This window comes from Neopsephotus bourkii, unplaced genomic scaffold (genome assembly GCF_033783945.1).
Source record: "Neopsephotus bourkii isolate Nb327-2 ecotype Australia unplaced genomic scaffold, CSIRO-AGI_Nbou_v1 NB_1036, whole genome shotgun sequence".
Classification (NCBI taxonomy): Eukaryota; Metazoa; Chordata; class Aves; order Psittaciformes; family Psittacidae; genus Neopsephotus; species Neopsephotus bourkii.
This window is the reverse complement of record NW_026901525.1, coordinates 1399215-1421349: the sequence shown is the minus strand read 5'-3', so window position 1 is coordinate 1421349 and position 22135 is coordinate 1399215. Positions and strand designations below refer to the sequence as shown.

General features: G+C 54.3%; 1 protein-coding gene across 4 annotated transcripts in view; it reads left to right on the top strand.

The window, feature by feature from the left end:
- The window catches only part of PTPRU (protein tyrosine phosphatase receptor type U), a 56028-nt gene that overhangs the window by 6253 nt on the left and 27640 nt on the right, over positions 1–22135 (top strand). For all 4 annotated transcript variants that reach the window (XM_061360644.1, XM_061360643.1, XM_061360642.1 and 1 more), the window contains exons 2-8: positions 8565–8693; positions 14760–15031; positions 15112–15193; positions 15794–15909; positions 16107–16281; positions 16834–17127; positions 18111–18419. In XM_061360644.1, coding sequence (XP_061216628.1) covers positions 8565–8693; positions 14760–15031; positions 15112–15193; positions 15794–15909; positions 16107–16281; positions 16834–17127; positions 18111–18419 — 1377 coding nt within the window. The remainder of the gene's footprint in view (positions 1–8564; positions 8694–14759; positions 15032–15111; positions 15194–15793; positions 15910–16106; positions 16282–16833; positions 17128–18110; positions 18420–22135) is intronic.

Here is a 22135-nt window from a genome sequence, read left to right as displayed (position 1 = left end):
ATCAACATGTGCTTAGCACAGTGAATGCTCCTTGCATCACGGCTGGGTGCTCTAACTGGGGTAATGGGGTTAGCAGGGGTAGGGGTCACCACAAAGTCCCCTCTTGTGTGGGTTTGGTGGCAATGGGGCACCCATGGAGGTGGGTGCTGAAGCTTTCCAGGGTGTTTATGAGGAAGGAGCAGCTCGGGATTGACTTTCAAAGCCCCCCTCCACTGTGAGGCTCCATCCTCTCTCCATGGGGATGTGATGCAGGTTTGGCCACTGCCCAGCCAAGTTTTTCCCCAAGGACTTTCCTATTTCTGCTCATTTTGGGCCGTGTTTTCCGCTGTCTCCTGAGTGCTTACATCCCATTGATTTCATTTTTTCTGCACCCAGGAGCCAGGCTGCTTTCCTCGGGTCCTAACAGTATCAAAGCGAAGCAGCGCATCTCTGTGTTGGCCTAGTTCTCTTTTCATTAGCTGAACTTCTCAGTTCATATCTCACCTGGGCTCCTGCCTGGGGAGCTGCTCTGTGCAAAGGGCTGTCTCCTGCCTCAATTCCCGTGTCCTGCTGGGGATGGGAGCAGGGAGCTGGATGGGGGAGGATACATCCCAGTTCTTCCCTGTGTGGAGGCGCTGGCACAGGGTGCCCGGAGAAGCTGTGGCTGCCCCATCCCTGGCAGTGCTCAAGACCAGGTTGGACACAGGGGCTTGGAGCAAGCTGCTCCAGTGGAAGGGGTCCCTGGGTTGGCACTGGATGAGCTTTAAGGTCCCTTCAACCCAAACCATTCCATGATAATCAGTGTAATCCTGTTGTTTTAGGGGAGGATGCTGCAGGTCAGCCCCCCTGCTCTGTGTGCTCACTGCTCAGCAGTGGTTTTCCTTCCCTTATAGGATGGAATGTCCTGAGCCTTCCTGCAGGGAATGCGGTGTGGGTGCTGCATTGGGCTTGCTGGAAATCCAGCTTTGGAAGGGGGCTTGGTGGGTATTGGAACAACTGGGATGGAGAGGAGGGAGTTGGGATGGATGCATGCATGGATGCGTCCTCTCGGCTGCCAGTACCATCCACGAATCCATCCTGCACCAGGCTGTTGGCCACAAGTTCATCTTTGTGTGACCAAGCTCGAGGTTTTGCTGTTGGGAACATGGATTCAAGCCCATTGTTTCCATGCACTGAGTCTGCCAGGTCTCAGCAGTGCAGGAGCATCCTTGCTGGTGCCATCCTCCTGCCTGCTCACCCTTAGGGCCAGAGCAGGCAGGGGCTGGTGTGTGCCTGCATCTCAGCTGGGTTTTTATAGGGCCTATGAAAGCAAAGGGGATGGGGGCAGACTTGGAGCAGCTTTCTGGGGATAAGAAACGGGAGATTTGATTTGGTTTGGTTTTAGCATCTGCAAAGCAAACCTGGTGCTGCCAGCGACGAGGGGAGGTATTAAAAGCAATAAATAAGCTGGTGAGCAAAGGCATCCGCAGGCTTCTGCAGCTCTGGATTTACAGCGTGCTGGCCCAAGTGCCACTGCTTAATACCCAATGTCTGCATAGGTGTCTGCACCCAGGGCCCTGGGGGAATGGTCTGAGCAGTTAATAACCTATGGGATGCTGATGGAGACCCTGAGATGAGTTTGCTGGAGCTGCTGGGTTTTAGCCCAGCGGCAAGGATGGATGAGGTGAACTTGCCAATGGGGTTTTGGGGCTCAGGTGCCTGGCCATAGGGTGCCTGGTTTGGTCCAGCACTCTTCCTCCAGAGCCATGACAGGGACTCCCTGGGCACAAAGGGGCTCAGGGGGTTGGTTTTGTGTTGCACTGAGACCTGCCCCTGCTCTGCCCTTCCTTCTTGTTCCTTCCATCCCCATCTCCCCCCGGTGCTGGGGAGTGGATGCTGGGCCCGGTGAGGACCGGGTGGCTCTGTCGCTGGCTGCTTTTGCCACGTGAGGGCTCTTTGATAACGCAAGTGGCTCCGTTTTCTGCCTTGAAAGGCCATAAATAACCCAGGCGAGCTGCTCCCCGCGGCCCCGTGTGCTGGCACCCGCTCCATCACGGGAGGATTAGCCCACCGGTGTGCGTCGCTCCTGCATCCATCACACAGAGGTGGTACCCGGAGGGGGGGATGACGATGGGAGGTTTCCTCCACTTTCTCCCCTACAAAATGGGGTTAATTTGGAAAATTTGGTCTTTTCCCATGATTTCTGCAGCTGGTGTCGGAGTCCCTTCGGGCTATGGTGGTGCTGCTGCTGTATCATAGGGCAGCTGCTTTCCCTGCCTGAACTTGTACCAGGGACCATCCCCGTGTCCTCAGGGATTCCCCAAAGCAGCAGTTCATCCTTGGGGCTCGCGGTCCTGGTCTCTCTGGGTCCATAGGCATGTATGGTTGTTAGCTTTCTGCATAGCCGTGGGGACCTCATGGTAATAAAGGAGCCAGGGGACAGAAATGAGCTTTCCTCCCCCTCTTTTTAATTTCTTTTAGTGTTTTCCCCCCTTTTTTTCCCATTTCCCCCCAGGGTGCCAGGTCACTGCATAGCCCAGGAGCTGTAATTGCACAGTGAGGGATCGATACCAGCAGGATGGAGGTTTCCAAAGGCCTGCCTTGTTTTCCTTTGGATGGAGTCGAAGAGGCAGCCCTGAGGGTGTTAATTAAGTGATGGTTCATTATTAAAGCACTTGTGTTGCAGGTTAGTGGCCTCCCGGCCATGCAGCTCCAAGGGGGTTCCTTGTGCTGCAGGACCCGGGTGTGAATAACAGAGGAGTGATTCTGGCCAGATCCTGGTGCTGTGCAGGGACAGCACTTGGATGTGGTGCTCAATGCATGTATCCACCTCGGCCATGGGGCTGGAACCTCTTGGCTTGTGCCCCACAGCATCATTGCGGGACAGCTGGGGGGGGTCTGTGTGTGCGATGCCTGCCTGCATCATTGGGGTGATGCAGCACCTTGGTCCCGGCTGTGGGAGCTGCTTTTTGGGGTGGGAAGGAAGGGGAGCTGCTTTTTGCAGCTGGATGTGCCCCAAGGAAGGACTCTGGCAAGCAAGATCAGTTATTCCCCCATTACTTTTAGATGCATCTTCATGGTAAGGGGATGCATTGGTGCACCTGGTCCTTGCCCATGCACAAGCAGGCCCCGTGGCATTGCAGCCCCTTCAGGGTTGGTATTTTCCTGCTTTTATTTGCTCCCCTCAGGCTTGGGAATGCCTGTAACACATCCCTATCTCCCAATTCCACCTCTGTCCCCATGCCAAAGGTCCTTTGGAGCCTTTGGGACTGGGTTCTCGCTGCAGGAGGTTTAGCACCTCCATGGGAATCTACAGGTAGAAACCATAAAGAGCCTTTAACAGGGGAAAAGAGGCAGATTTATGTCTCCTGTAGCTGCTGGTAGATGGATATTGTTCTCCTTGTCCCATGCTTTCCAAACACTGAGGTTATCAGGCATAAGTGACTTATTATGCAAATCCTCCATCTTAATATCTGGCTGCTCTCTCCCTGGAATTGCATTGGCTAAACCCCATGTGCTATTGGAGCTGCTAATGTTTACACATTAGCTTCTTTTGGCTAATATGTGAGGCTTCAAGTTGCAAATTGATGTTTCTTACAGCTGAGCAAATTATTTTTCTATTAAATGCAATATTTAAAGCGATTTGGAGAAGCAAAACAAACTACTGGTGAGCATTCTAATGGAGCTGCTTTCCATATTCTTCTAATCAGCTTTTGGCAGGGCCAGGAAATTGGTGTTTTTCTCCTCAAACATTTCTATCTTATAGAAGTGAGGAGCAGAGAATGCAGGGAGGATGCTCATTGTAATCTCTATGTGATGCACAAACCCACTTTGAGGTGCCTGTTGCCCTTTGAGAATGCAAAGTGCAGCTAAGGGGTGGATTTAGGTCCTCCTTGCTTGGACTGGATGGGATTTTCCCACTGATGAGACTGAAATCCCAACGTGTTTGGGTTTGGCATGGAGCTGGTGGGATGCCCGGTGTGGAGGGGTCTCCATTGGCGGGCAATGGGGGATGCTGCAGTGCAGGACCCGGTGTGCATCCTGGTTTGCTTGGTGCTGTGAGTCCTGTAGCATCATTCCCTTGGGAAGTGTGATCCCCGTGCAGATAGGAACGCGGTTTCTGGTCCGATATCCGTTAATAACCTCGCCGGGAGCCTGTGGTGTGGTACGTACGAGCTGTTGCTGGATAAGAAGTAAATCTCATTTGCAGTATGTGTTCCCTATCCCCCGTGTCTGCTGGCGCCTGGAGGAAAGCAGCTCCCACTGTTTCCTTCCCAGGGCGCCTTCCCGTAGGAGTGTGCCAAGGAAATCACCTTTAAATAGCAGCCGGGATCTGGGAGGTGGGAGGCTGGCTCGGCTCCACTGGGGTGCTGGGAAAGGAATGGCATCTCACCAGCATCCCAGCCAAGGGATGCTGTCCTGGGGGATGAGGCCAGGCTGCTGGTGTTATGGGACCTCTGTGCCTCAGTTTCCCCCCATGCAGCAGTGGCATTAACCACGTATCCTTCGGTGCAGGAGAAGAGCATCAGGTCTTAGGTTTGATAGTCCAGGGCTGTGTGACTTTGTGTAGCCTCTGGCTCTGTCCCTGCTCCTGGGCAAACTCTGGGTATGGGAGACTCCCGCCTGCCCCATCTCACTGTGTTCACATGCTGGGTTGTAGCCCTGTCACTGTGTGGGGTGTTTGGCTGCTGGAGTGATGCTTGTTGTGCCCTCTGCGTACCCGTGTCCTGATTTCCTCCTGTAATTACCTGGGATGGGGGAGCAGGAGCTGCTGGAAAAGGACCAGGGATGAAAAATGAATCCTGATTCTGAAAGCTGCCCTGTGTTAGCTTTCCTGGCCGGTGCCTGCATGGCGCAGTGTGCTAGGGGCTTGTGTCCCCAAGTTGCATCCCAAAGGATGACTGTGGGGCTAATCCAGTCTTGGCTAAGCCAAGATGGGACCAAACCGGGCTTTTTCCCATTGGTTGGCTTTGCTTCGTGTTGGACTGGGAGTCCTGGATGCCTGCCTTAGCTCTTGGGATCCCATGCTTGCTAAAGTTTGGATATAATCCCTTTTCTTAATAAAGCCTTCCCGCTCTGGGACATGTTATTGCTGTAGCATCCCCATCAGATGATGCTCTGAACGGTGCAATGTCATTACTCTTGCGGGATACTGCGAGCCCATCGTGGGTGGTGTCAGGCCGCCCTTTAGCACTGGAGCCCTTTCAAAGCTGCTCAATAAAAGCAAAGAGAAGCCCATGGAGCATGTCCCACGGTGCAGGAGGTTAAACAGAAAAGGTTTAAGTATGTAATTAACTTTGAAGCGAGAGGAGCTTGGACCTGGTGGATGAAAGAGCGCAGGGCGGGCTGATGGGCAGGCAGCCACATTCCTCAGTGGCCACGGAGATCTGATTAAATGCCCTCCATTGTGCTCGGTTGCTCGGTCTTCCTTTTCCTCCCTCTTCTTTGTGAATCCTTCATTCCTCCTCTCCACTCCTTGGTTTTCCTCCTCTTCAGCCCCAGGGAGGGGGATGCTGGGTGGCAGTGGTACCCAGGGGATGCTGAGCAGCACCGGTACCCAGGGGATGCTGAGCAGCACCAGTATCCTTATCCCTGGTGAGTGCATGAACTCTCCTCTTCTTTTTTTGTTCTTTTAAAAGAAAAATTGGTCCATCTGGTATTTAACCCCCATATTATTGCTCACATCTCTGCTCCTCTTTGCTTGGTGCTGCAGTGGTACCCAGGAGGGATGCTGGGTGGCACCAGTACCCAGGGAGGATGCTGAGCAGCACTGGTACCAGTCTCCCTGCCAAGACCCTCAAGCCACCTATTTTTACTTTCTGTCTAAGGAATATTGGTCCATCTGGTGTTTAGCCCCTGTGTTAGTGCTCATCCCTCTGCTTCCCTCTGCCTGAGCATTCCAGGGTGCCACAGGGGTTTGGAGTGGGGTGTTAAATGGGGTCCATCTCATCTTTAGCATGGGATGCTTGTCATGCACTGGGGCAGGCTCTGGGTTTAGGTGTTTTGGGGTGTTCAGGCATCCTCTCAGATGCATCACCCCTCTGGGAGCACAGCATCACACCCCCAGCAGTATTTATAGCTGCCTTTGCGCTCACATTGCACCTCCTGCGCTCGCTGCCTTCATCACACTGCCCGGAGCTGCTGTTAGCCTGGCCTCCAGCCAGCACAGGGGCTGGGAACTGGGGGCTCCTTGTTTTTGCCTGGTGATTTTTAGGGCACATCCAGACCTGGAGCAGTGCCACGGACCCCATCCTGCTGCCATTAGCCCTTAGCGTGGGTATGAGCATCCCCGTTGCTGCAGATGGATGTTGCAGGTCGCAAACACTTTGAAAGCTGCTCTGGGTTTAACCCCTCTGATTCCCCTTTGGAGCTGGGGTGCTGGCATTTAGTTGCTCAAGTGTTAATCTTCATGTCCCTCTTAATCTTGTGATGGGGAGGAGAAGGGGGCTGGAGGTCAAGCTTCCCCCAGCCCTGCCCTTGGGATGGGGAGAGATGGTGCCAAAAGCATCCCATAGCTCATGGAAACTGAGGCTCTGCAAAATGCTGCTTATTTTTTCCCCTGTGTATCCAAATCAGAGCCAAATTTGTTGGTGAGGTGGAGCTGCCTTCGCTTCACAGGGCGGATGGGGGGAAGGCTCATGTTGGGAAAAGCCATAACAATAAACCTGTCCGAGGAAGGAGATGGATCAGCTTGGCCAGCTGCCCCTCCATCAGCACATCTACTCCATGTAATTGCGTTTTAAGCTTCTGGAGCCTGGGAATCATCTTGGAGGTGGCCAAAGATCCAGCCTTGGAGTGGTGGAGCAGTGGGGAAACTGAGGCATGGGACCGGATGGAGCCAGGGGCTGTGCTGGGGATGGCAGCGGGATGCAGGTGATGGAGATGCAGCGCAGGAGAAGGAGGTTTCATTGCTCCTGATGCCATTAGTGGCAGGGAATGGTTTACTGGGGGCAGAGGAATCACTTTTCCCTGGGAAACGGGGCTCTGCCAGCCCAAAACGCTGTTTGTCTCCACTTTGGTTTCTCACACCAAAAACCCCAACGCTAAGAACAAATTCCTCCGTCCCAGAATATCCCATTTCAGCAGAACTTGGAAAGAAACACTTGGGTTTTTTCCTCTCTAAACCACTTGGTTCCTGACACTGTTTTATTTGGATTTCTTTTATTTTCTTCCTTTTCCTTCCTGGAAAAATGTGACAGATTTGTGCTTCCCCCCCCTCCCATTTCTCCCATTGGGAACCAGAGCCAAGTTTCAGACTCAAATCCGAAGTGTCTCAGGACGGTGCGGGGGCACATCCGCACGTGGGCTGGGCAGACGCTCCATTTCGGGAAGGAGTTTAGGAAAGCTGTGATGTCTTGGTGCCTCCAGGCATGTGAATAGGAGAGAATTTGTTAAAAGGAAGCTTCTTGTGCTTCCAAGAAGAAGAAAAACAACTTTCGGGGGGGGAACTTGATGACTTTGAAGGTCCTTTCCAACCCAAATCATTCGATGGACTTGGTGATGGAGCTGGAGTGTGCCCTTGTGCTTTCAAATATGAGTGTAAAAGGGGGGAAAACAGCCCCAAATACGTTCTTACTTGTGAAATTGTTGGGAATCATCATTTTCTGGGCATTTTACAAGCGTTTGTGCACTGTTTGGACTCGTGTTTGCAGAAACGAGGCGTCCACATCCGAGCATCCCCCACCATGGGGAAGCACAACCGGTGCCTACAGCATCAGGGCCATTAACTGGCAAATCCCCCGGTGGTGGTGGGGAATTACTGATGTAATTTGGGGATAAACCAGGCAAAAAACAGCAGAAATAATCCCCTGGCCCTGCTCCGCTTCAATGCGGGCCCATTAGGGGGATGTTTGCCTTTGTTTGTTCTGCTTGCTCAGGGCTTTCTTGCCCTCGTCAGCCCAGGGGCTTGTATGAATTAGTGCTGGTGCCCTCCTCCTCCTGTAAGCTGGGGGTTTAATGGAATAATAGGTCAGTGTTAATGAACCAGCCCTGAGTGGCCCCATGGCAAAGCTGGCTGGATGCAGCGTGGGGGGTGATGGGTACGGATGTGGGATCCGGGGCTGGATGCAGGATGTGCGGCTGGTTGGCATAGCATCGTCTCGGTCCGCATGGGGACGAGTGGCCTCTTGACATTAATTCCCATTCTCAGTGCTCAGTCAAGCACCTTGCAGATAAAACCCAACCCCCTGATGGATAAATGGAAGGGCTCAGCCCCCAGCTTGGGGGGTTTCAGTGGGGCATTTGTAGGGCTGGGATTGCTGCAGGTCCTGGCTGAGGGCTGCTGTTGTTGTGTCCTCGTGCCACAGTCAAGCCCCTGTTTGTTGGGAGCAACCCCATGTTCTGTGACTAGCCCCTGGGAAGCAGAGATGGGAGCTGCATCCTGCTCCCATGGCTGAGCATGGGTTGAGACCTGCCAGCTCGTTTCACTGGTGGGGGGACCTGAAAGGGAGAACTGGAGGGTTAGCAGCAGATAGACCATCATTGCAGATGCGTGTAGAGGGATGCTCTGCGTTTTGGGGGGTGCTGCACACATCCCAGCAGGGCTTCGGGGAGGGCCCAGCCACGCAGTGGGGTCTCAGTGATGCTGATGGTGCCTCTCTCTGCAGCTGGCTGCACCTTTGAGGAGGACGGAGACCTGAACCAGTGCGAGTACAGCCAGGGGGAGGACGATGACTTCGCGTGGGAGCTCATCCGCAGCTACATGGTGCCACATCTGACGGCTGACCTGCCCCACGGTGAGTCCTGGTCCCCCTCCGTGTCCTCAGGGACCTCTGCCCTCATCCCTTGGTCCTGTACCCCAGAGCAGGACCCCATTCCCCCTCCTGGTTTAGTCCCTGCAGTGTTTTACCCTTGACTTGGCTGTGCGGGCAGGGTGTGATGAACTGTGTCAGTCCTCAGCAGGATGCTGCATGGCCCTTGGGGACAGGGGATGCGGGTCCCTGCTGCTGGGGTGTAGCAGCACAGCAGGGACCACGCAGTACCTGGAGCCCTGTGTTCAGCTCTGGGGGCTCCAGCACGAGGGATGTGGAGCTGTTGGAGCGAGTCCAGAGGAGGCCACGGAGATGCTGCGAGCGCTGGAGCAGCTCTGCTCTGGAGGCTCGTGCTGCTTTTGCTGGCTCGTGAGAGATTCCCATCTCTGGAGGTGTGGAAAAGAGGAAAAAAACCGTGTTTCTGGCTTTTGCAAGTGCGGGAAATGCTGTGGCTGTGAGCTGGAGGCATCTGAAGGCTCAGGAGCTGTAAGGAGGAAAATGCAAATAGACTCCTTTCTTTTCCCTTTTCTGTTATCTTTTTAATCTCCTTGCTTTGACACCAGGTTTTGTTATTTCTGGGTGCAGGCTGGGAGAGCAGAGCCATGGGGGGGAGCTCCCTTTCTCCCCATGGTGTGGGCATCGTGCCTGGGTGGCATTTGGGGCTTTGCTTACTGTTAGCTCCTCACTGTGACCCGCTTGAGCTGGTGCCCATTTGCTCTAAGGGATGCACCGGGCTCGAGATGCTCTTGAGTCTGGGTCTGCTGCCTCCTGCCTGGTCCCAGCGCTCCGGCTCCTTGTCCAGCCTGCAGGCGAGCAGGTCCCATGCTGACGATGGGGATTGCTGGTGTAGAACTTGAGAGGGAAAATGACTTTTTTTCCTCATTAAAACATTAACTGCTTAATAGAAAACTCTTTTCTGCTCCATCGACCTGCCTCCAGCTGTTTATCTTGTGCCTTGTTCATGCTGGGGCTTAATTTGGCTTTTCCCCTCCACTAACCTTCCTATTCCTTTACCTTCTCCTCTTTCCATTGCCTTTTCCTTTCTTGCCTGTGCTGTGCAGGGTGAGGGGGAGCAGCCCTTACTCTGCCTCTAGAACTGCTCCTCCCTTGATGATTTCCCCAATAATAGCTTTAAATGGAGCTATCCCAATTCTTGTGTGTCCTGGGGGAGGTTTCCCAGGGCTGTGAGGAGGGAATCAGAGCTGAGGATTGAGGTGGCTCGGGATGGAGAGTCTGGAATGTGTAATCAGTTGGGGTTTCTGCTTGGTTTTCAGCTGCAATGTAGTATCACAACAAACTGCCTGCGTTCCAAGCTTGGGGAATGGAAGGGTTGGGTGGAATGGGGCTGCATGAGGAAATCACCATGGCTTTGGGGGTTGAAATGAATGCAGTTTAACTCGAGGCGGATGTGAGCATCCCAGGTTGGATGCTGGAAGCGTGGAGCATTGCAGGCTCCAGCCGCAGGGAAGGGCACCCATCCCTGATGCTGCTTGAACCCAAAGGGATGCTCATCCCCATAGCTCCCTGATACCAGGTAGGGACTGTCTGCTCCTGGTCCTGGGGCACCCAGTGGGTGCAGGAACCCTGTTTTGATGCAGCTTTACCCCAGTGCGGGTAAAGGCTCCTGCAGCCTTATCTCAAGCTGGTGCCCCCCCCAGCAGCTTGGTGGATGAGGAGTATTTCACATCCCTGGGCCTCTCCAGGGAGCCCTTTCCAAAGGAGTCTCGTGGTCTCAGATTAAAATGAGTTTTTCTTGGAGATCAGCCAGTTTCAAGGAGCGTAGGATTTATCGGAGCGGATGCTGGCTGCCGGCCACCTGCCTCTACCTTCCCATCCCTCTTGCTTTTTGCTTTCTTCTTTGGTTATGGGGCTTTTACCCCTTTTCTTGCCTTCTGGACTTGTCTCTCTTACACCCATGGACAATGGATGGGTGTCTCCTACGTTGTAACTGTGGTTGTTTCATTCTTTGAAGTGATTTAGTTGTTGTTTTGTCAAGGAGCAGCTGCAAGGAGCCAGGTACAGTGGGCAAATGAGGCTGCACCATCACTGCATCTGCACCAAAATAACTCTCCTCGGGTCCTTTGGGTGCCTTTTGCTCCTGCTCTCCTCCAAGCATCCCTTCTGTGTGCCAGGCTGATCCATACCTGCCTTCAGGTTGATGTGGGGCTATGCAGTATCTACCCTTGTGGAAGCCTTGCTCATCCCTGCAGAGATTCAGGGTGTCCCTTGGAGGACAAGGATGCTCTGTGGAGATCCAGGTTCTTCCCTGGAGGTGCAGGAACCTTTTCTTGCTGCTGGTTGCATTCACATGTGGAAATTCATAGGAGATGGGTTGGGTTGGGAGAAAGTGGCAAAAAGCCTCAGTGCAGGCTGTGACCAAGCCATTGTCCCCATCCCAACGAGCTCTGCTGTCCCTCCATCCCCTCTGAGGTGTCATTCCTTCAATAGCTCCAATAGTTCCAATAGTTCCAGCATCACTTCCCAACCAGCTCCTGCTGCATAACCCATAAAACCATGGCAAATTCAGCTTCATCCTTGGCTCCTGGGGGGGAGTTACTGCAGTCGGTGGCTCTCGGTGCTGGGGCTCCCCTGTGGGATGGGGCTTGGTGCACAAACAGGAAGCAGGTTCCCCATTCTCATGGCACACTGAGAAGAACCCAGCACAGGAGGAGGCACTGCTGGGCTCCATCTTCCACTGGGATTGCCTGGAGGCAGATGCTGCAGGGCTCAGACCTGCTCCCTTGGCACCCCTTGGCTGGCAGAGCCACCTTCTGCCTGCTGCTGCTGCTTCTAATGGCAGCAGGGGTTATTGCTTGGAGCTGTGTTTTTACCTCTCTGTAGTTTTGGAGGAGGAACTTGTTGAGGCAGGGACAGGCTCCTCTTCCTGCTTTGGGGTTTTCCCAGTGGGATGCAGGCAGGACCCTCGGGAAGGGCAGTGTGATGGAGCAAGCACAGCCTGAGCCTGAAGCTGGACATAAGGTCCTTTGGAACTCATTTATCATGGCCAAGATTATTGGAGGTTATCCTCGAAGACCTGATTTGAATCCCAACAAAGAGCTGATGGTCCCACAAGTGGGAAAATCCAGCTGGAGACCCCGTGTGGGGATGTGTGGGGAGGGGTACCAGGCTTTCTGTTCAGAGCCCCCCTGGGCTTATTTTGCAGCTCAGCCCTCATCATCATCGACTTCCGCATTGCAAATGGATGGTTTTCCCTTAGGGAGCATCGCTGGGACTTGTTTCTCTTTTCATTTGCTTGATTGAGGTGTTATTTAGTGCCTTGTGAGTCTGTTCTCTTTCTCCACAGGGCACTTGGGCACTTCTCTAAAAGCACACCTGAAAACTGCATTAAATCATATTGCTGCAGCTGAGCTGGGGGGGATGCAGAGGGACTGACTTGTCCTTTGCGGGGATGCAGGGGTGCGACAGCTCCCTTGCACCTGCATCTTCGTTCAAACTGAGCTTAAACTGAGGACCAGAGGAAGGATTGAAGGAGGAAAGCACAGGTTGATGTGTGCTGAATCCCATCCTTCAGCTGGGAGTCTCAAGCGGGGAATGCCCTGGGGCTGTTTCTACAGCTCCCATTTCGTGGGAGGTTTGGAAAGGATTTTCCCCCATCGTGATGCGTGGAGCAGGTTTTTGCTGGCAATGCCAACATAGGGATAGGGCTCGGAAACAGCCCCAGCAGTGATTGTGCAGCAACCCTCTAGGGACTGCGAGCATTCCTGCCTCGTCCTCCCTATAGCTATGGGCTGCAGCAGGGCTGCACCACTGATGCTGGTGGGAGCACCCAGGCAGGGCTCTGCTGCCATTTCATCGGGGTGCATTAAAGAAAGCAATCAAACCCCCTCACTGCACCAGGAGCAACCCCAGGGGCTGACAATGGGGTTTGGAATTCACAGCCACCTCTCTGCGAGGAGGATTTGTCTGGGCCATGGGATGCTCCTGTGGAGGATGCAGCACCTCGGCACAGGTACCTCTGCTTCTCCTGCAGTAAAAACCCCAACCCATACCCTGGCTTGAAGCTGGAACAGTTCGTGGTAGAGGAGGATATAATTAGCACAGAAGCAAGTGGTGGGATCCTGCTTTTCCCAATGCAGCAACACTGGGAAGAAAAGTAAGGGGAAGCCCTGCCAGCTGCGTGATGTCTGGATGGATTGCCAGCTGTTGTGTCCGCGCTGACCTTAAAGAGCATTCTCAGTCTTCTCAAATAGCTCATCAGTGGTTTAATTTTAGTCTTGGTCTCTTTATTTTGGTCTTTGGGCTGCATGGATCAACATAGGGTGAAAACGTTCCTTTTTGGGGAGTTCTTCCCCCTGCTCCAGCTCCCATCCCTGAAGGATGCACTCGAAGATGCGCTGTGGTGCAGTCCTGGGTATTTTGTCTCCCCAGCTGATGCTGTGACCCCCTCTTGGTGTTTCAGGGTCCCCACAGGCATTTTGGGGTCACCCCAGATGTAGGTACCAATTATGTGAGGGGATGTATGGATGCTCCCTATGATTCCCCATCACCTTTATTAGGTTTTTCTTGGTGTTGCTCGCTGGGAGCCGAAGGGAGGAAGGCGCATGGCTTAGTTTAAATTAACTGGTGGTGAAAGCTATTAATAATGAAGCTTCTACTGTCAGGAAAACAATGGTAGACTTGAATAAATGGCCCAGCTTTGTTACTTACAGTTTCTGCTGTTATTAAAATGGAAGAGGTATTAATAATCCCCTTGCCTTTGGTGATGGGAAGGGTTTGGCGGAGCAGCTTCCTGTCTGCCCTGTGTCCTGGCCCCATTGCCATGTTGGGAGCTACCACAATGAACAGGGATTCCTGCATCCCTATCGTGCCTCTGAACTGCTTGGGATGGAGGATGCAGGGCAGGAAGGATGCTGCCTTTGGGATTTTCATCCTGCCTGCCCTGTAAGTACAGCTTTGGGGTAGCACCGTGACTCCTGGTTTTGTTGCTGGTGGGTTTGGGTGATGGGAGGTGGGGTACCAGGGGATGCTGGTGGTGAGGAGCCATGGTGCTGCTGCTTGTCAAGCCGATGAGTGCAGTCCCCTCCCTGCGAGCGCCTGCTGAGCACAGTTTAAACTCAGCGACAACTGCGTGGTAAATGATACGAGGCAATGGGAATGGAAATGAAACAGCTGGGGCCCGGCTGGGGACCGGAGTGTTGACGCAGCTGAAGCTGTGAGCATTAAAGGAAAGCAGGCAGAGGGGCTCTAGTGGCATCCAAGCTGCTACCGACCCCAGCTTCTTATCCTGGAGGCAGTGGGTCTGGTTCTTCCCTCCTCATCCAGTTGGTCAGCTCCTGGTTTGGTGGTGTGCTGCTGCCCAAATAAGCATCCGACACTGACTCCATCCTGGTCCCTTGCTCTTGTTCTGCATGGACTGGTACCCAGTGGGACCCGAGCATTGCAGCTGGGTCACACAGTATCACAGTATGTTAGAGATTGGAAGGGACCTCAAAAGCTCATCTAGTCCAATCCCCCTGCCGGAGCAGGAACACCTAGATAAGGTTACACAGGAACGTGTCCAGGCGGGTTTTGAATGTCTCCAGAGAAGGAGACTCCACAACCTCCCTGGGCAGCCTGTTCCAGTGTTCCGTCACCCTCACTGAGAAGAAGTTTCTTCTCAAGTTTAAGTGGAACCTCTTGTGTTCCAGTTTGTACCCATTGCCCCTTGTCCTTTCATTGTTTGCCACTGAGAAGAGCCTGGCTCCATCCTCGGGACACTCCCCCTTTATATATTTATATACACTAATAAGGTCACCCCTCAGTCTCCTCTTCTCCAAACTATAGAGACCCAGCTCCCTCAGTCTTTCCTCATAAGGGAGATGCTCCACTCCCTTCATCATCTCAGTTGCCCTGCGCTGGACTCTCTCCAGCAGGTCCCTGTCCTTCTTAAACTGAGGGGCCCAGAACTGCACACAGTATTCCAGATGAGGTCTCACCAGGGCAGAGTAGAGGGTCCTGCATCCTCCACCTTCTCCATCCCTGCTGGCAACGCTCAGGAGATGCAGAATGGGGACTACTCCATGCTCTCCCCTCTTCTCCCTCCCACCACAGGCTCCTACCTGATGGTGAACTCCTCGCAGCACGCTCCAGGCCAGAAAGCTCACCTGCTTTTCCAGGCGCTGAGCGAGAATGACACCCATTGCCTCCAGTTCAGCTACTTCATGTACAGCCGGGACGGCCACAGCCCCGGCACCCTCAGCGCCTACGTGCGGGTGACGGGGGGCCCGGTGGGCAGCGCGGTCTGGAATGCCTCCGGCTCCCATGGGCGGCAGTGGCACCAGGCTGAGCTGGCTGTCAGCTTGTTCTGGCCCAATGAATACCAGGTGAGCCCCAGAACCCCCCCCCCTTTTTACATCACCCAGACCCCCCTGGCAATGGGTGACCCCTGTGTTTGGTGCCTCAGGTCCTCTTTGAAGCTGTGGTCTCCAGCGAGCACAGGGGTTATCTTGGCTTGGATGATATTCTGCTCCTGAATTACCCGTGCTGTGAGTGTTGGGGGAATGGGATCTAAGGGTGGGTGCTGCTGGGCTGGGTGGCAGGGTTAATGCCGTGGTGCAGCTGGGGGGCACTTGGATGTCTTTGTGTCACCTGGGCTGATGGAGCTCCATCTCCTGGGGTACCTCTGGGGCTGCTTCTTCCCTCCCCATCCCCACTGGCTCCAATAGCTTCTGTTCTTATGAAAGCCTGGAGAAGAGCAGGCTGAACTTGTGGCCTGAATGTGCCCCCTTGAGAGGGGATGGTGAGGACCTGGAATCCCTGTCCCAAGGTGTTGGCTGTTATCATTCACCCCTTATTTCTTCCAAGCTGGGGTAGGAGACCTGCCCCCTCTATCAACCCCATAGCCTGGATCATGGTGGGATGCTGGAGAGGAAGGCTGCATCCCTTCCTGGGACACTGGCTGTTATATGGAGCCATGAACAAATGCCAGCCTCTGAGCTGGGCTGTGAGGATGGGGATCAAGCCTGCCCAGAGCTCGGCTCCAGGCCTGGCATCCTGGATGGGTTTTGGGGCTGTGGCAGGACTCTTGCAGCGATGCTGCTGTGGGTCCCCATAGAGCTCAGCCACTTTCCACCTCTCCTTGGCAGCCAAAGCTCCTCACTTCTCCCGCCTGGGCGACGTGGAGGTCAATGCTGGACAGAATGCCACCTTCCAGTGCGTGGCTGCCGGCAAGGCTGCCGAGGCCGAGCGGTTCCTCATGCAGGTGAGCAACGGCAGTGGTGAAACCAGCATCTCCATCACTTCCGCAGCGCCTTCTGTGCTTTCCCTATGGGAGAAAACCCTGCAGGGCAGTGGGGAGAAGGGCGTTTCACTGCTCCCTTTTAAGACACCATCCATTGGGATGTGTTTGGTGGCTCTGGATGCCTCCCGGTGACCCCTTGTCTCTCCTCACTGGGGCAGAGGCAGAGCGGCGAGGTGGTCCCCGCCGCCTCGGTGAAGCACATCAGCCACCGGCGCTTCCTGGCCACGTTCCAGCTGGATGAGGTGTCCAAGGAGGAGCAGGACCTCTACCGCTGCGTCACCCAGTCCAGCCGTGGTGCTGGTGTCTCCAACTTCGCCGAGCTCATTGTGAAAGGTGGGTGCCATGCGCTGCATGGATGGGTTATGGCTGCCCCGCTGCCTGCAGAGGAAGAGGAAGGATGCTCGGGGTGCTGGGATCGAGGTTTCTTGCTGCTACATGTGAATGGTGCAGCATAAACCGAGGAAATTCCCTTTCCTGGTGGCCTCAGATTGTTTATTTTTGATTGCAGTAGATAGGAATTAATTAGTGATGGTGAAACTGTGCAGCACCACGCTGGGCAGCATATCTTAGACAGATAATTATGGTTTGATCAGATAAAACCCTATTGCAGCTGTTAAAGCCTTACTAAAAGTGATGGAGGGCATGAGAAGCTAAAGAGTGGATGGTGCCCTCCTGTGCTTTGCTGTTGGCCAGGTTGGACAGGGCTTGGAGCAACCTGCTCTAGTGGAAGGTGTCCCTGCCCATAGCAGGGGGTTGGAACTGGATGAGCTTTATGGTCCCTTCCAACCCAAATGGTGTGATTCTATGATTCCATGTCTGGAGATGCTGTGGAGCTGCTTCTGGAGGGGGGGATGCTCCATTTACCCCTTCTCTCCTCTCTCCCAGAGCCCCCAACACCCATTGCACCCCCTCAGCTGCTCCGGGCTGGCTCCACTTACCTCATCATCCAGCTCAACACCAACTCCATCATCGGTGATGGCCCCATCGTGCGCAAGGAGATCGAGTACCGCATGACCTCGGGGCCCTGGTCGGAGGTCCACGCTGTCAACATGCAGACCTACAAGCTCTGGCACTTGGACCCCGACACGGAGTACGAGATCAGCGTCCTGCTCACCCGGCCTGGCGAGGGGGGCACCGGCAAACCGGGGCCACCCCTCATCAGCCGCACCAAGTGTGCAGGTGGGTCCCACAGCATATCCGTAGGCCTTAAGCAAGGTCCTGTGCCACCCCAAGGCCCAGGCAGGGGGCATGGCAGGGGCTGGGTGGGTGCTGAGGGATGGTGGTGCAGTTGGGGAGCTTGAACCATCCCTGCTCCGATGGATCCACCTTTAATTGACTTTTCAATGGCTGTACACAGCATCTCAGGAGGGACCGCTCATTAAACCCATGCTGTGGTCATGGCTGGAGGGTATCAGGGGACATGGATGAGGCTGGATCCTGAACCAACATTATCAGCCTGTACAGAGGCATCATGGCTGATGGTTCATGGTTTTTGGTAGAGCCAGATGTGGTTAAAGGCCTGGCTCCTGCAGTGTGGGGCTGTGTGCCTCTTGCTGTGCTTGGCCCTCCAAAGCCAACTGGGGTTGCACACAGTCCCTGAGGGCATTGGGACCTGCAGGAGCATCTGCTGAGGATGCTAAAGTCTCGTGCAGCCCTCAGGTGCTCCAGCTCCTCCAGCATGCAGATTCCAAGGGAATCACCTGGACAAAGACCCTCCATCCCTCTCAGTGTCCTTCCCACCAGCCTTGGCTGCGGAGAGGAGTTTCCTGCCATTAACCCAAACCACCCTCATGTGTGTGTGCTGCTGGCTCCTCATTAAAGCTCAGTCCTCCTGTTCATGCCAATTAGAGCTAATTAAACTCCTTCCCAGCAATGGCACTTGCTCTCTGTCCTTTCAAGAGCCTGACATGGGCTTGATGAAAATGTGAGGGCTCCCATCACGCAGGCATGTTTATCTGGTTATTAGGGGCTGTTTGTGGTGTGGATGCTCCACAGTGGCAGGGGGTTGGAGCTGGGTGAGCTTTAAGGTGCCTTCCGACCCAAACCAGTCTGGGGTTCTGTGATCTGGTTTGTGTGTTGTAAAAGGGGTTTCCTTGATAATGCACATAAACCCACGAGATGCTTTGCTGTCACTCACCTCTCCCCATCTCTGCTCCCCACAGAGCCCATGCGGGCCCCCAAAGGCCTGGCTTTCTCTGAGATCCAGTCCCGGCAGCTGACGTTGCAGTGGGAGCCGTTGGGCTACAACCTGACCCGGTGTCACACCTACGCCCTCTCCCTCTGCTACCGCTACTTCGTGGGTACCGGTCACAACCAAACCTTCCAGGAGTGCGTGAAGATGGAGCGCAACGCCAACCGCTACACCATCAAAAACCTGCTGCCCTACAAGAACATCCACGTCAAGCTCATCCTCTCCAACCCCGAGGGTCGCAAGGAAGGCAAGGAGGTGGTATTCCAGACCGATGAGGATGGTGAGTCTGCTCAGGGACGTGCATCCCCATCCCTGGCAGTGCTCAAGGCCAGGTTGGACACAGGGGCTTGGAGCAAGCTGCTCCAGTGGAAGGGGTCCCTGCCCGTGGCAGGGGTTGGAGCTGGAGGAGCTTTAAGGTCCCTTCCAACCCAAACCGTTCCATGATTATATTGTCATCCCCAGCAATGGGGCTCAATGGCTGATGAGCTGTTGGGGTGTTTCCCATGGCATGGTGTGCATCTGTTATTCTCAGCCAGGGGCATGATGGGAATATCTCCTGTGGCCACTGCACTAACAGCGAGGGGAAAAGGCCATTGCAACCCCAGGGCTGTGCAGGGGGAGGCAAGCAAAAGGGGCAGCGATGTGGCTGGGGATGGGAAATGCTGAATGTTTGGAGTGATGTGGGGGGACAAGGGGACAGGATGGGGATGTCACTACAGAAACACTGCCCGTGTCCTTGGAGCAGAGTGTTTTACTGTGCCTGGTCTGGTGATGGGTGCAAGAGCTGGGTGATGGTAGCTCCTCCCAGCACGAGTCATCCTTGCTCATCCCGGAGTGTGGAACCAAAGCCTGGCAGCGATAATAATAACAATTAAAACAATTAATGCTTTACACTAAGGTAACATCTTTTATCTGCTTGGTCGCTGATTAATTCAGCATTGCTTCATTCTGCTGTTAACCAGAGCCCGGTGCAGCTTTGCTTGCCTTCCCCCACACTCTTCCTTCATGAAGTTTGCTCTTGGGTGGGTTTGGGCTGTGAAACAAGCTCTGTGGATGAGTGTGTGTTGGTACAAGGGTCCGGCCCTGGTCAGCAATATTGCTCCTGAAGAGCTGAGCTCTTCCTCTTCTCCCTGCACTTGCTGTGTCCTGGGGCTGTGTCCCCACTGCTGATGCCCTCACTGGAGGTTCCAGTGGTGCTCCAGGACTCCTGGGTTTGCCCTCTCTTGCCCCTGCCCAGCCCTTCCCTGTGGGGATGTACTGGAGCTGGGGCTACTGAAGCGATCCCCCAGGCCGGGCATGACCCTGCACCGTGGTCCCTGGGTCCCCATCATTTTGGGCTCTGGAGATCCAGTGAATGCAGCAGGAGCTACAGGGCAGAGCTGGCTCCGTGTCTCCAGTGTCATGCATCAGCGATGGGCCCCATCCAGGGCTGGCATCTCCCTGCTGTTGACTCCTCCTGCTCATCACGTCCTCTTTGCTGATCCATCAGCATCTCCTCCCCATGCCATGGTGACTTGGCCTTCAGGGACAGCTGGGCAGCCCCAAGAGTGCTGTGGCCAGTGGGGTGAGGGGTCTCATCCTGCTCTGTGGAAGGAAGCAGCAGTTGGGGAGCTTGCATGGGGTGCAAGGAGCCATTGCAACCTGGGTGGGTGCTGAGCGCTGGAGCATCCCTGGCTCTCTGTGTCACCAGCACAAACTGTTAAGCAAGAGGTAATTAATCTCCAGAGCACTCCTTAGCATCAAGAATCAGTGATCAAGGTGGAAGAATTGATAGCTGCAAAGGATCCAGCCCCCTTGCATGATGCCCAAGGAGATGCTTGCCATGCAGTCCCCCTGCATGGGACTTGCCTTGATTCGGGACCCGGTGAATGCACAGCTTTGTGTTGTCCACATTGCTCATCGTTTTCCCAGGCTGGGCAGCAAAGCCTGCACAGCTGGAATGGAGCTGGGACCATCTCCAGCTCCCGTTTCCATCTCTAAAGCCTGGATTTGGCACCTTTTTCTGTGCATCAGCACTTTGTGCATCCCCAGCCCTGAGCCTGCTCGACCGGGGGCACCCAGCTTCACGCTCCTGATGCTTCCTTTTCCAGCTCTAATTGCTTCAGCTGTTCTCAGTGTGCTGTGACTGCTCCAGCTGTTTTCCTATGGAATATTAATACAGGAGCTCCAGATGTCTTTCTGCTATACTGTAATCACTCCAGCTGCTTTCCCCAGTGCCTTGATTAACCGGGGCTTGTGGCTTCCCCCTTGGATTGAACTTGGGGCTCTGCATAGGTTTGGGCTTGGGGGAGATGGATTGCTGGATATCCACCTGTGGATATTACACACGGGTATGGGCCAGCCTCTCCTTGCCTTGCTGTGAGGGGGATGAGGATTTGAGGTATAGAACTGGGTGATAAGCAGCTGCCTGTGAAAGTAAGCCAAGGTGGTGAAAGCTTGTTAATAATGGGATCTTTGACTGTGGTTTCTATTGGCATGAGCCCAGCTTCTGTTGCAGCATCCACCAGTGCAGCACTGAGCTTGTCTCAGGGTAGGGGGAGCACTGGTGTGGGCCTCAGAGATGCACCCCCCATAACAAAAGGGTAAATCAGAAATCCCAGCCTGGTTTGGGTTGAAGGGACCTTAAAGCTCCTCCAGCTCCAACCCCTGCCATGGCGGGGACCCCTTCCACTGGAGCAGCTTGCTCCAAGCCCCTGTGTCCAACCTGGCCTTGAGCACTGCCAGGGATGGGGCAGCCACAGCTTCTCTGGGCACCCTGTGCCAGCGCCTCAGCACCCTCACAGGGAAGAGCTTCTGCCTAAGAGCTCAGCTCAGTCTCCCCTCGGGCAGGTTCAAGCCATTCCACAGGCCTATGTCCAAAGCCCCTCTTTCAGCTTCCTTATCAACCCCTTTAGGCACTGGAAGCTTTAGGCTGGAAACGCTGTTTCTGGAGCATTAATAATAGGGCCAATGCAAGGGTGTTGCTCACAGCATCCCTCTTGGAACCTAGGCAAAGTCCTGTTGGCTCCCATGCAGGCCACTGAGAGCAGAGGATGCTGCATCCATAGTTTGCCCAGCTGCTACTCAAGCACCCCATAGGGATCCAGGGAAGGTTGGTGACCCACAGCTGGAGAGTTTGCTCTATGCCTGCATGAAACAAGCAGACTCAATCCTGGGTACCTATGGGAATACCACTGGTGCTGTGGGGAGGTGCATGCAGGGAGCCAGTTCCCCCCCTTGCAGGCAGGGTGCATGCAGTGCACACCAGAATAAAGAGATATAAATACAGACATAAAGAAACCTCTGTGTGTGTGTGTATGGATGGCAGAAGGGTGCACACACACCTTGTGTGCCTCTGCTGCTCTCAACGCATGCTGCCTGTATATACAAATATGTAGGTTATATATATAGGGACAAATATTCCTGCCCTAAAGGTTTCCATATTTGTCTGTGAGTTTAATAAGTGCCTACATGTAGGACATGGAGCCTCTGATTAAATTAACTTGTAAATCAAGTGGCAATTGTGTATTTGCACGGTGGGAAGTGCATGGAAGGTGATCCCTCTCTCGGCCCTGTAATTAGATGTGAACAGAGGGGGTGCTTGTTTCAGGTACTCAAGCCCACAGTGGAGGATGCTGCTGGTGAATCGGGGTCGTTCCTGAGCCATCGCCTCCTCAATGACCCCCTCAGGTTGAGAAATCCATGGTAAAGGAGCCAAAATCGATGCCAGAGCTGCTGGTGGCTGTTAGTGTTTGTGGTTATTAGTGGTGGTGGTGTTAATTAGAGGGGAAGGCTGGGGCATGTCAAGCCTGTGTGCAGCTGAGGGTGTTATCGCTCACCATGGGGAGTGCTGGCAGTCTCCTGAGGATGCTCATGGCTCTGGGAGGGAATTTGGGTTCTCTGGGTAAAGGGAACCTGTTGGTTTTGCTTTACTTGCACTGGTGATGGCACACGGGGGTCTTGCTGCTGTGAGATGCCAGGAATGGTACCTGCAGGGTTTGTGCCAAACCTGCCCCT